Source organism: Chelonoidis abingdonii, chromosome 3 (assembly GCF_003597395.2).
Source record: "Chelonoidis abingdonii isolate Lonesome George chromosome 3, CheloAbing_2.0, whole genome shotgun sequence".
Lineage (NCBI taxonomy): Eukaryota > Metazoa > Chordata > Testudines > Testudinidae > Chelonoidis > Chelonoidis abingdonii.
In genome coordinates this window covers 184809166-184823688 of record NC_133771.1, presented here as the reverse complement: position 1 = coordinate 184823688, position 14523 = coordinate 184809166, and the positions used below count along the sequence as shown (strand labels likewise).

General features: G+C 40.8%; 1 protein-coding gene across 3 annotated transcripts in view; it reads right to left on the bottom strand.

The window, feature by feature from the left end:
* TTC7A (tetratricopeptide repeat domain 7A) overlaps positions 1-14523 on the bottom strand; it is a 304672-nt gene that overhangs the window by 249861 nt on the left and 40288 nt on the right. For all 3 annotated transcript variants that reach the window (XM_032768913.2, XM_032768912.2, XM_032768915.2), the window contains 2 exons: positions 12766-12896; positions 12217-12329 (listed from right to left, as the gene is read on the bottom strand). In XM_032768913.2, coding sequence (XP_032624804.2) covers positions 12217-12329; positions 12766-12896 — 244 coding nt within the window. The remainder of the gene's footprint in view (positions 1-12216; positions 12330-12765; positions 12897-14523) is intronic.

Here is a 14523-nt window from a genome sequence, read left to right as displayed (position 1 = left end):
AGTCCAAGGAGCACCTGCAGCACAACAAGCTGTAGAACAGCAAATAATGAATCAAGAATTTGATGAGAGCCGTGATATTAGGCATTGGCAAGTAGGAAACCAAGTAATGGTTAAAAGTAAACCAGCACCTAAAAAAGAAGTGTGCAAGATATTAGATCGCAATTCCTACAGAGGATAGCTTGCTTACTTACCAAATCAGCAGTCGTGGGTCACCAGTGTGGTTAAATGTGTGTGTTCTTTCTCTGTTCTCCCTGTGTGCTGCCACAGCTCTGCACAAACTGTTGGCACAGCAGACCTCAAGCAAACCACCCAAAGACCACAAAATCCATCCAGAGACGAAAGCACCAGGCCAGGTTTATTATCAACCAAGCACAGTACTAGTATCCCATGGACTCTACCAGACCGCTAATACATGTATGCCTGTAACAATGGACCAGATCAGTGAACGGCAAGATTTTCCGTTCTTCCTTAGGCTAAACAAAGACACTCCCTCTTAGATACATCTTTATACCCCAATACAAACAAGTTAATACTGCCCCTCTAACATAGTTAGTCACTGCCCACTGACATGGCTTGTTATCACTCATCACCTTGTATATGTTGGTTCAGTTAAAACATTTATATTACGCACTGTAATTCTGACCTTATTCCGAGGAGCAGTCAGTGTGTTCCTGTTATTCTGGGGAATGTTTTTGTACCATCCTTAATATCGGGATGTTTTGGTGCCACTTGATATCGGAACGTGTCTGTGTGAGTACTCTGTGTCTAGCGCTTCTTAGGAATGTGTATTTCTTCAATATCAGCCCTATTCTCGCTAGATTCTGTGAACAGGTCCTGCCTTTTGCTCAGAGTTTGTCTTTGCTTTATATCACTGAAGCTTCGACTATTACTTTAGCCCAGGCCTCAAGCCTCATACCAGGCCTTTGATACAAGGACTTATGTCTCAGGCTCTCTTCCTACTGCAGCTTTATATCTTTATTCCCTTTCTCTCAGGTTTCTAAAATGTTGAACCCCTCTTTAAATGGTTATTTACAAAAAAACCCTGCCAAAACAAGTCCTCAGCCTCCTGTAAATGCAGACACAAGAAGTATATCTAAATAAAATCAAAGTGCAGTATAATATCCTTACAGCTGAGAAGGGAGAGTAGTTTTCATTAGTAGATAAGAACTGGGTAAGTTCTTGAAGGATAGGTCCATGAATGGCTATTCGCCAGGATGGGCAGGGATGGTGTCCCTAGCCTCTGTTTGCCAGAAGCTGAGAATGGGTGACTGAGGTTGGATCACTTTATGATTACCTGTTCTGTTCATTCCCTCTGGGGCACCTGGCATTGGCCACTGTCAGTAGACAGGATGCTGGGCTAGATGGACCTTTGGTCTGACCCAGTATGGCCATTCTTATGTTCTTATATTTAGAGTGGGATTTTCAAAAGCATTCAGCAATGACCTAACTCTGCTTCATGGAAATCAATGGTAAAAAACTCCCATTGAAGTTCTGTCTACACTATGCTGTGGATTCTGAAAAGTCCAAGGCTGAAGCACAATTTGGGAATAAGGTTATAACGCAGTTTGAGCCAGTCCACAAAGAAAAATCAAAGTGTGTTTCGCAATGTTCAAGAATTACACCATGGCACAGCAGCTCTTGATAATATAGAAAGGACTATACTACAGGACGAATTGGACATGGGTAAGGCCTTTCTTGGGATACAGGATTAGAGAGGTAAATAATTCAGCAGGCTTGAGGCACAATGACTGTACTAGGTAAAATAAGGGGGAACATTTAGGGAACCATTTACAGTGGACAATATAAGAATGGATAAACCAAGCCTAGAACAAAAGATGAGGTAAAGAGTAAGTTGTACACGGACAGTGTGTGCAGAGACAGAGCACGCTGTACAGGGATTGTTACCACAAAGTGACCACCCAATCCCAAAATGTGTAATGCAGTGTATAGTAAATGCAATGTAATGTGTAAATGCATATAAAGGAAGCAGCTTGCTGCGTAACTCTGGATGTGTGGTATACCTTAGACCAACCTTCTACACTTGAGTCTGATCAACTCTGTAGTTTTGCTGTATGCCAAATAAAGGAACCTGAATGATGATACCAGAGTCCAGCTGAGTTCTTGGGGAACTGACTGGAACAGGTTTGAGGGGAACTATGCAGGAGGTAAAGCCTGTGGTTTTCAAAGCTGCACAGTGGATTTGGATACCCAATTATGTGAATCTGGAAAGTCTCAGCTGAAACAGGTTCAGGCGAGGCCATGCTAGGGTGTGTTTACACTTGGGATTTTAGCAAACCTTCCCGACAGTGCTATAGCACTAGGGTAGTTCCACCAGTGCTACTACTAACAGTGGGATGCTGGTGTAGACCAGCCAGAGCCACTTTACCACCACATTATTTGACCCTGTTCAGAGCAGATCATGGTGACACAGTGGTAGAAATACCAGCAGACAGTCTACACTAGCACTTTGACCAACGGAGCTACACTTGTGCTAGCACAGTGGTGGAATTTCACAGAAACTGCAGTGCAGACAAGGCCCAACAGGCTACTTCCCTTGTATAGCCAGCAACCTCGTTTGTGAACGCTATGATACCATGACTGTAATGATGCTACCAGATTTGATTTTAGCTAAGTCTGAACACATTTTATGATACAATTAAAATGATACTTTACAATTCCATAGCATCTCCCACCAAGGATCTCAATGCACTTTAGACGCACTCATGAATTTACCTTGACAGTATCCCTGTGATGCAGCAAAGTATTATTTCCAGGTTCAAATGGGGAAACTGAAGTAGAGAGATTAAGTTACTTGCCCAAGTCTGTGGCACATGCAGGAACTGACATCCATGTTTTCTAAGTTCTAGCCCTATGACTTAACCACTAGACCAGCAATAATCACAACCAAGTGTGGAGCAGAGCTAAACGAAGAATGGATTTGTAAGTTCACTAGTCATTCTGACCAAAAAAATTAGATTTTTGGGGGGGAAGGGGGGGTCCAACTGAAAATGAAATTTTCCAAAATTTTCAGTGAATCAAGTAGTAGAAAACATAAAATTTGACTTGGGTAGAAACTAAATGTTTTGTTTTACCTGATTCCTTTCTTTTCTATTTAAATTTTGGGCATTTTCACAAAAGCCAAGGAGGACTAGATTTACATAGCGCCATGAGGGAAAAGAGGAAGAAAAGAGGATGAGGAGTTGCCTTATAAACTTTTAGCCCAGTGGCTAGGGTAGTCTCTGGGAAGCGGGAGACCCAGGGCCAATTCTTCCCTCGGCCTGGTGTGGAGAAAGGATTGAATTTGGGTTTCCCACATTACAGAAAAGCATCCTACTCACTGGGCTATGGGTTATTCTGTTGGGGGTCTCCCTGTCTCTCCTGTTGAAGCTGTTGCACTTTTTATAAATAAGTGAGCAGTCACTGGAGCAGGGACTTGAGTCTACCACATCCTAGGAGGGTGCCCTAACTACCAGACTACAGAGCCATTCACAGGCTCTTTCCCTGGTCCTATTACTATTCACTGTCATTATGAATGACTCCCATTGCCCACAATAAGCTTTGGGCCAGACTTTAGGAAATAATGTGACTGAAGAGCCTAAGCATATTTACTGGGAAAAGAAAGCAGTGTGATCACAACAGCATAATGCAAAATGTTGCTTGTTTTCATTCCTATTCATGAGCCTTGTTTTCAGTACCCCATAGGTTTCAATAGGAATTTAGTCTATGTAAGGAGCTTTGAAAAAGATCCAATGGGGGCATGGAGAAAAAAAGTTAAAATGGAGGATATACAGGTGAAATGTCCTGTTTTAAAGGAAACTAGCACGTTTTCATGTTTGGTCTCCTGTGCAGCAAGATGTAGAATTATAAATACCTGCTCTAAAGGGAGCTGAGCTGTTGTAACACATGCAGTGACCAGGGAAAGAGTTCCGAAGTCAGGCTGCTTCTTAAAACTGTTTTGTTGTGTAGATTCCTTCCTTAAGTTGTACATAAACCTTTGAAATCTTGCACTGAGGTTCTTGTTTAATATGAACATTCATCTATCACTGAATCCACATTGGATCCAGTGTAGTTACACTTTCAATGTACAAATCACTGGAGTTACTCATGGAGTAAAGTAATGAGAGTCAGGGAAGCAGAACCATGCCCTTAAAATAAAATGTCTTTGAATTTTATAAATGATTCAGCAAAGGAACCTGGACTTACAAATACCCCCAAAGACCCAAAAATTCCCTGGCAGCACAGGTCCAATTCAAACTGGAGTCATGAAAAAGACAACCTTTGAAAACTTCCTAGTTTCATTTTGTGTTAAGTTTCAGACCTTGACACCTACACTGGTCAACAACAGGTGGACTTAAATACAACCACCATAAAACAACCACAAAGGAAAAAGCTACTTAGATCTGCTCACAAGTAGGTGTAACAGGAACAACTCAGGACCACATGATTTGTCAATCCCATTCTCCTCTTCCTCTTTTGTCTGAATTGCGTCTGTTTTAAGGGTGAGTCCTGAAAAGATTTACTCCAGGCCACAGCCATGAATTATAGACCTCAAACCCTCATCCTGCTTTAGAATCCACTAGCGTGCATCCATGATAAGGCCTAGTGAACTCACTGAGACTCTGCATAGGTGCAGGAGTCAGTTCTAGCACATCCTGATGCAGGATCAAGGCCTCAGACTGTAAATGATTTAGGGCAGGAACTGTGCTCATATGTGTTTAAAAGCACCATTCACATATATGGTGCTATATAATAATATTAATAACAAAGAATAATAAAATGCACAGCATTGTACCAAATCTCAGATTGATTTCTATTTGTAACACTTTTCTAAAATCTGTTCAACAGTGGGAATGCTGTCTAAACAGAGGAGAACGCCAAACAATAAGGCATTGTGAATCAGATCCACTACTGTACTACTAAGCTGTCATTCATTATTTTGTTGAATTTGTGAGAAAACAGATATGACCTTTTCCTTTGAAGAGAGAGCTGGCTATATATTGTAAATGCTGTATCTACTTAGTTATAAACAGAGAGCATAGTCTCAAATCTAGACAACTGATTCAGACTACTGCGTCATGCCACAATTTTTCTCTTAAATTCTTAAAAACATGCATCCCATTTCACATTCTGAGGAATGTTCCTGGGATGGAAGAAATCTTAGTTTACAATAATACTTATACAGTGCCATACCTGAGACAAGCTTCCAGACACCCTAGTTAAAAATTAAAAGCAAAGATCTAAGATGAGAGTTAAAGTGACCTCCTATCACTGGATATTCTTCTCCGACATTTAGCATTATATTATAGGTTTTATCAGAAAGGCTTGGTTGTAGCTAAGTGTTTAAAGAAAGAATTGGGAGATAGATTAATCCAGCTCTCAGTTGGCTAATTCATAGAATCATAGAATATTAGGGTTAGAAGAGACCTCAGGAAGTCATCTAGTCCAACCCCCTGCTCAAAGCAGGACCAATCCCCAGCTAAATCATCCCAGCCAGGGCTTTGTCAAGTCGGGTCTTAAAAAACTCTAAGGATGGAGATTCTACCAACTCCCTAGGTAACCCATTCAGTGCTTCACCACCCTCCTAGTGAAATAGTGTTCCTATATCCAACCTAGACATTCCTGACTGCAACTTGAGACATAGCTTCTTGCTCTGTCATCTGCCACCACTGAGAACACCGAGCTCCATCCGCTTTGGAACCTCCTTCAGGTAGTTGAAGGGCTGCTATCAACCCCTCCCCATCTCTTTCTCTTCTGCGCCTCTCCTTGTAAGTCATGTGCATGCAGCCCCCTAATATTTTCATTGCCCTCCACTGGACTCTCCCAATTTGTCCACACCCCTCTGTAGTGAAGGGGTGCAAATGGATGCAATTACTGAAGGCATGGCCTCACCAGTGCCAAACAGAGGAGAATAATCATCCCTCAATCTGCTGACAATGCTCCTACTAATACAGCTCAATATGCTGTTAGCCTTCTTGGCAACAAGGCACACTGCTGACTCATATCCAGCTTCTTGTCCACTGTATCCCCAGGTCCTTTCTGCAGAAACTGCTGCTTAGACAGTCGGTCCCAGCCAGTAGCAGTGCAGGACTCCTAAGTGCAGACTCTGCACTTGTCCTTGTTGAACCTCATCAGATTTCTTTTGCCCAATCCTCCAATTTGTCTAGGTCACTTCTGGACCCTATCCCTACGCTTTCAGGTATCTACCTCTCCCCCAGCTTAGTGTCATCTACGAACTTGCTGAGGTTCAATCTATCTCATCATCCAGATCATTAACAAAGATGTTAAACAAACCAGCCCCAGAATTGATCCCTGGGCATTCTGCTTGATATTAACTGCCAGCTAGATATCGAGCTGTTGAGTCTCAACAATCTAGCCAGCTTATATCCATTCACCCAATCCATACTTCTTAACTTGCAGGCAAGAATACTGTGGGAGACTGTATCAAAAGCTTTGCTAAAGTCAAGATATATCACATCCACCACTTTTCCCATATCCACAGAGCCAGTTATCTCATCATAGAAGGCAATCAGGTTGGTCAGGCATGACGTGCCCTTGGTGAGTCCATGTTGACTGTTCCTGATTACTTTCTCCTCCTCCAAGTGCTTCAAAATGGATTCCTTGAGGACCTGCTCCATGATTTTGCCGGGGATTGAAGTGAGGCTGACCAGTCTATAGTTCCTCAGGTTCTCTTTATACCCTTTTAAAAATATGGACACTATATTTGCCTTTTTACAATCGTCTGGAACCTCTCCTGATTGCCCCGAATTTTCAGAGATAATGGCCAATGGCTCTGCAATCACATAAGCCAACTCCCTCAGCACCCTTGGATGCATTAGATCTGCACCCATGGATTTGTGCATGTCCAGCTTTTCTAAATAGTTCTTAACCTGTTCTTTCACCACTGAGGGTTGCTCATCTCCTCCCCATACTGTGTTGCCCAGTGTAGCAGTCTGGGAGTTGACCTTGTCTGTGAAGACTGAGGCAAAAAAAGCATTGAGCACTTCAGCTTTTTCCACATCATGTGTCACTAGGTTGCCTCCCCCATTCAGTAAGGGTCCCACACTTTCCCTGACCACCTTACTCTTCACATCCCTTGGTAGCTGCAACTCCAATTGTGCTTTGGCCTTCCTGATTACACCCCTGCATGCTCAAGCAATATTTTTATACTCCTCCTGAGTCATCTGTCCAAATTTCCACTTCTTGTAAGCTTCCTTTTTGAGTTTAAACTGATCATAGATTTCACTGTTAAACCAAGCTGGTCGCCTGCCATACTTGGTATTCTTTCTGCACATTGGGATGGTTTGTTCCTGTGCCCTCAATAAAGCTTCTTTAAAATACAGCCAACTCTCCTTCAGTGGTTCTCAACCTCTTCCGCACCCAGACCACATCTAGCTTGCACCTCCCTTTCCTGTTTAGCAATATGGGTAGAGCAGGGTGATCAAAATCTGTTTGGAACCTCAAGCTGAGAGCTCCTGGCCCTAATGGATGATAAAAACTGACTGGTTCCTGGGAACAGGATATTTCCTCCAGGAGAATTCAATGAAAAATATTTCTCCTTTTATAAAAGGGAGAAGATAAACGACCCTAAGACCGGCCATACTGGGTCAGACCAAAGGGCCATCTAGCCCAGTATCCTGTCTTCCGACAGTGGCCAATGCCAGGTGCCCCAGAGGGAATGAACAGAACAGGTAATCACCAAGTGATCCAGCCCCTGTTGCCCATTCTCAGCTTCTGGCAAACAGAGGTTAGGGACACCATCCCTGTCCATCTGGCTAATAGCCACTGATGAACCTATCCTCCATGAATTTATCTAGTTCTTTTTTGAACCCTGTTATAATCTTGGCCTTTACAACATCCTCTGCCAAGGAATGCACAACTACGAAAGTTATGACAACTAAAAGAAATGCGTGCAGTGGTTAGTGCCAGAGTTTAACAGTAACTGAAGCTTGTATTTGGCACTGAGCAGTGCTGGAGAAGTATTAAAAGCTATACAATTTGTTGTGACACAAGGCACAACAGGATGAAAGAACCCTAGTAGGAAGGAGAGTGGGTCATATTCTTGCTCGAATGGCTGCGGCGGATGCTCCAGAGAGAACCTTCCATGGGATTGTGAAGAATAAGGAGCACACGTAGAACAGTGTGATCAGGCACTCTGCGAGATAGCCAGGAATAGTGTCAAAAAGAGCAGTTATCACTATCATATTTTTAAGTAAGCTATTTGAGTCTTAGAATCAGTGAGATCACCCTCTTCCCACTCTCTCTCATTGACTGTGTTTATATATTACGCACACAAATGCAGAGTGGTGGTTCCAAATTATCTTGCATTAGCCATCTATAAATGTAAGCATTCAGAAATAAAAACTCTGGAAGGATGGATGACAGCAGAATTGAGAAAAACACAGGTTAACGCTGGAAGAAGCGGCTTCAGAAAGGGGTAATACCTACTTCAATGGGAAAAAGATGTGGGCTTCTCAGCAATAAGGAATATTCTCGATGAGAAGCAGCAGTTTAGCCCACATCTGTACACTGTCTGTTTCAATTGTGGGTGACATTTTCAAAAGGACCTAAGTGGCATAGAAGCCTAAGTCCCGTTTTCAAAAACTACTTAGGCACTTGAGATTTAAGCTCACGTCACTTTTAGGGGTTTTCAAAAAAGTTTACCCTGAAAGCTTTTCTGGACAGGCACCTTGGACAAAGCTTTACAAAGCTTTTTGAGTGCCTCTATTTTTGGATACCCAACTTGAGTCACCTTAAAGGAGTCTCATTTTCAGAAAGCACTTAACATCCACTTCTGAAAGTCAGGCCCGTTTAAGACGTCTTAAGTTGGACACCCAAAAATGGAGGCACTCAAAATTACTAGTCACTTAGCAAAATCTTGTCCCTTCTTTTTCTATGTGTTTGCAAAACACCTCACACACTTCTGGTGCTACATAAATAATATAATAATAAATCATTAAGATGAGAATAGGACTCAGGAGAGGTCTTATACTCTGTGGAAATATTTATAGTTTTGATAGCAAATCCTGCATATTAGCATAAAGAAACCATTCATGTGTAATAAGCAAAACTAAAAGCCAGTCTTACTATGATCCTTATCTCCATGCACACATTTCCCTAAAAAAGTAAATAGTCTTTCTCACTAACATCTGCACAACAGGCTGCTTCCCACACTGAGGCAGCACCTGCCTGGTTGTACTTTGCATCAGCAGAATATCAATGATGCTTACTGAAATAATACAAGAAACCTCTTTTGTGACTCAAAAGCACAGACAACTGCAAGAGATTTGCCTTCACTGATACAATATTTTAATTAAATGCATACCAAGAGCACAAGGGCTTCCCACAGCTGCAGGTTTTGCTGGTCCCTACAGCTGGCTCTTTAACATCTGAAAGGGAGAATGGAGCTTTGTTTTGTTAGATACAGGCTCTCTTTTCAGTGTACTTTTTAGGAGAGAGGGCACGCCTGGCCATAATCTGGAATGTTGCCAATGAAAGCAAACAGAGGCAGTAGAACAATGTGTATATCCTCAATTCAGCTGTCTGGTTAGACATTGGACAGCTCTGCTAATTAGAATCGAACCCTTGTAATTCCACAGTATGCATGAGCCAAAGGGAAATGACATCCTGCCATATAGGGCTTTTTGGGTGTTTGTCTTTCTGGGCTGATTTCCTAATTCCACCATGCTGTATGCAACATACAGAAATTCTTTGAGGCACGCAACATCAGGTGGAGAAACCGGGGCTGTATTATATATACACATCTGACAAAGCCTCTTCTCCCTTCTTTTTTAATTTATCCCAAGAGTGTGTTAAGAGTTCTGCTTATGCCCTCCTGTGGTAAAAACATGAAATTATTAATACTAGCCATGGGTAAATGAGCTATGGATTCTCATACAATTTTTTTCCCCACTGGTCCTTTAACTTTTTGGCTTTAATTCCTGATTTGCACTGATCTAAGTGAGAGGGGAATCAGACTTTGTGTGTTTATAACTGTTCTGATACTTGGGTTTTATGGTAAAGATTAATCAATTCTTTTATATGGGAGCAAATGCAGAAGGTGTCTTCCTGATCTAACAGTAATTCAGCAGAAGGACAATATGATTTTTAACTATAAGTGAATTTTGACTTCAGAATTACTTTTAAAAAAGGCAGCCATTAACAGTGGTCAAAATTAATAACTAAGGCAACCCAATGGGTACTCTGTACTAACTAACAAGGAATACTTAAGGCTGAATTTAAAATGTCACTGAATAACATGAACATGAGAGTTCCTTATTAAATGATATTTAGTTGACTCCAATAAAGTATGTTCAAAATGTGATTCTGTTTTATGTGCTTGACAGCAAGATCAAGTGTGTAAAGCTTTTGGCCATAAAACATTAAACCAATGTTTTTAATCTATTGTAAAACCAGCAACAGGCTAGAACATCAGCATATTTGATGCCCATGAAAGATAACTGAAAAGGAAGTAAACCTTAAGCAGACTGCCAAACAGTATGTCACATCTGAAAGACATCTACCTCTCATCTCTTATTTGGATATCAAGGAATTATCCCAGATACTTCTAATTCTCTGTCATCTTGGTGTATAAGCAAAGTTGTATTGGTTTAACTAATGGTGTGATTTTAGACTGATTTAGTTCAACAGGCAGAACTTTGCATGTGGACACTCACAGGCCATGTCTACACTAGCAGCACTTTACCAGTCTAATAATAATGGGAAAACTATACCAGCAAAGAGCTCTGCGTTTGGGGGCTTCAGCTGGCATGACTCTGTCTCCAGAGATCATACCTCTTCCCAGCCCTGACCAACACAGCTATGCTGGCAGAAGTCTGTAATGTACACTGGGCCTTATTTTGGTTCAAACCTGATTTAAATTGAGATTAGCCTGAATCGGTAACATTTCAGGTGCAACTTCGGGAAGCAGACAGGCCCTTAATCATGACTAAACTTGAAAAAACAACACTGAGAAAATTCAGTTTCAGAGAAACATTTAAAAACTATGCTCTTAAACAACAGAGGTAGCTAAAAATGCCATGTATTTTCCACACATACAAAAAAATTGAAAACAAAATGAAAATTGTTTGCTTAGTTCAAATTTTTTGGGTGGAGTTTTCCGGGTCTTTAATGTTTTCCTCTTTTCCTCACCCTCCCAGTTCTTTCCCCTCCACTCCTACAGAGATTTTACAAATGGATAAACAAAAAAGGGGAGAGAAGGAGGAAGGAACCCCCAAAAAGAAAATTTTTCATTTTTGATTTTTAAAAACTGGAAAATTCTGACCAAAGTGAAAATTTTCCATGAAAATTCAGGTCAAAAAAAATATTTTTTTTTGGCAAAAAAAGTTTTGCTGAAAAAATGACCAGGACTACTACACAGAGCTGTGCAAAATTCAGCAGGAGACCTTAGTCCTAGCTCTTACACATACTTTTTATATGACCTGAGGTAAGTCAGTGTGTGTCTGTGCTGCAGTTTCTTCATCTGTAAAACAGACTTACCAGCCTCAGCAGGGTGTTTGTGAGGGTACATCCATTTGTGTTTTAAAGTATGCCCCTCAGTTGAGAGCGTGGTTTATAAATGTCAGGTATTATTGTTACTACATCAACATTTTCCTCAGTTTCAGTTTACAGTAGGTTTGCAGCCAACAATGTCTTTTTGAGTTTTGGATTCAAATGAACCTCCAAACGGTATTATAGTTACCTTGTAAGAGAGCCCTCACCTGCATGTCTGCTCTCCTCTCACACTCAGTTTTACTGCTGTTTAGGCCTTAAATGCCTGATTCAAACAAAGTGAAGTCAATGGGAGAATTTCCAGTGACTTCATTGGGCTTTAGATCACACCCTAGGGTTGAGATTTTCTAAAACATTCAGTGTTGTCTTTGCTCTGCTCCCACTGAAATCAAAGGTCAAGCTCTCATTGACTTCAATGGGAGTAGAACTGGGCCAAAAAAGAGCAGAGATTACATGCCTGTGTCCAGAGAGCAGTGGTTTGGGCCCACCGTCAGGAGAATGAATGAAAGAACCCTGAAAGGAGAACAGCAGCAAAATCAACATAGCACAGAGATGTAGCTATAATATGCCGTAGCAAGAGCTGTCACAGCTCATTCCAGTTAGCTCTCTTACAGAAGCTACAGAACGGGTATGGAGAAGTATGTCTAAACCCACTGTGAAAGTACCTTCAGCATTAATCATGTGTATTAAATAGCTGCATCCACCTACCCTTTCTTCAAGTGAGACACATATGCACTCTGTAGAGCTGCTTCCAGGAAATAGGGAAGTTCGAAGTCAGAGAAAGTCACATTGCTGCCTTTTATGCTTCTTGAATGTGAGGTCTGGGAGGAAAACAAAGTGATATGATTGTAGACTCACTGTCCTTATCTGCTTGCATGGATTGGGAATCACTTTGCAGGGATTGGAAGGACAAAAAGAAAGTGATGCAGTGCACCATGCTACAACTAATGCACCATACTTACTGCAGTTTTGAGATGTTCAATTTTATGAGCTTTTTGATTTTATGAACCCCTCAGGCCCCAATTAGTTAGCAAAATAAGAGTCCTACTGTATCAAAACTCTTCTAATGTCTGAAATATTGAGAGGACACATCACCCTTTCAGTAGTGCTCTGACAATCCTTTCAGTCTATCAGCACTTGTAATTCTGCCCTCGGATTTGCACAGCTTCCATTGACAAACTCACTAGGAGCCCTGTCCAAAGATAGGATTTAAGCCATGTATAGGTAAGTCACACATAGGGCACGTTCCTTCCTTACCTTCTCAAGTTCCTGCAAGTACACTTGTGCAATGACACATGCTCTCTCAAAACAAGCCATGACCTCCTCTTCCCTTTCGGACAGCCGAGCACGGGAGGCAATCGAATTGGGCGAGCGCTCCAGTGACAGACCTGGAAAATGGCAATATCTTCTTAAACCCAGGTCAATGTACTCAGTTTTCATAGCATAAATATTTACAAGATGACCAGGAAAATCTCTGAAATAATACATACTTTTGTTTTATTTGCTTGCTTGCTTCAAATACTTTTGGAAACATGGGTAGAATAAAATATACTACACGTTACGACTGTCAAGCGATTAAAAAAATTGAGATAAAAATGAATTGTGATTAATTGTGCTGTTATTAATAGAATACCATTTATTGAAATAATTGTGGATGTTTTCTATATTTTAAAATATATTGATTTCAGTTGCAACACAGAATACAAAGTGTACAGTGCTCACTTTCTATTTATTTATTACAAATATTTGCACTGTAAAAAACAAAAGAAATAGTATTTTTCAATTCACCTAATACGAGAGCTGTACTGCACTCTCTTTATCTTGAAAGTTGAACTTACAAATGTAGAATTATGTACAAAAAAATAACTACATTAAAAATAAAAATGTAAAACTTTAGAGCCCTAAAAGTCCACTCAGTCCTACTTCAGCCAATCACTCAGATAAACAAGTTTAGTTACAATTTGCAGGAGATAATACTGCCCGCTTATTATTTACGTCACCTGAAAGCGAGAACAAGTGTTCACATAGCACTGTTGTAGCTGGCGTCGCAAGATATTTATGTGCCAGATGCGCTAAAGATTCATATGTCCCTTCCTGCTTCAACCGCCATTCCAGAGAACACCATGCTGATGATAGGTTCTGCTCGATAACGATCCAAAACAGAGGGGACCGATGAATTTTCATTTTCATCCTCTGAGTCAGATGTCACCGGCAGAAGGTTGATTTTCTTTTTTGGTGGTTTGGGTTCTATAGTTTCCGCATCTGAGTGTTGCTCTTTTAAAACTTCTGAAAGCATGTGCCACAGCTCATCCCTCTCAGATTTTGGAAGGCACTTCAGATTCTTAAACCTTCGGTCGAGTGCTGTAGCTATTTTTAGAAATCTCACATTGGTACTGTGACATTGCACCCCATATTCTTCACAGAAATATTGTTATGATATGAATATGACATAACTAAGACATGTTTTATACAAGATGGGTCATGTGAGGTATCATTGGAAAAGTTATGATATACTGAATGTGTTTATGTGTTTATCCAGTTTGTATACATGTATCATTTCTGTATCTGAGGTTAGGAGTATTGACTATGTAACAGTTAGAACTCTGTGTGTATTTGGGGGAACACCCACCAGACAGTAGGCAATCAGCCTCAATATGCCATTAGGAAGAACAATAAGACTCTACACTACAAAAACCCTGCAACTTGCCTAAAACAACAACAATTAGGATGAAAAATTACATTTTGTAACCTGTTTCTTGAGCGTATTAAGTTTAGTTTGCGTGTTTTGTTTCGTTTGTTCAGTGATCTGCTTTGTTCTGTTTGCTATCCCTTATACTCACTAGAAATTTACCTTTTATAGTTAATAAACTCATTTTTTGTTTATTACAAACCTCAGTTTGTGCAATTCATATCGGGGGGGGAGGCAAAAAGCTGTGCATATCCTCCTCCACATTGAGGGAGGGGATGAATTTTTATGAGCTTGCACTGTGCAGGTCTTTCTATACAGCACAAGAC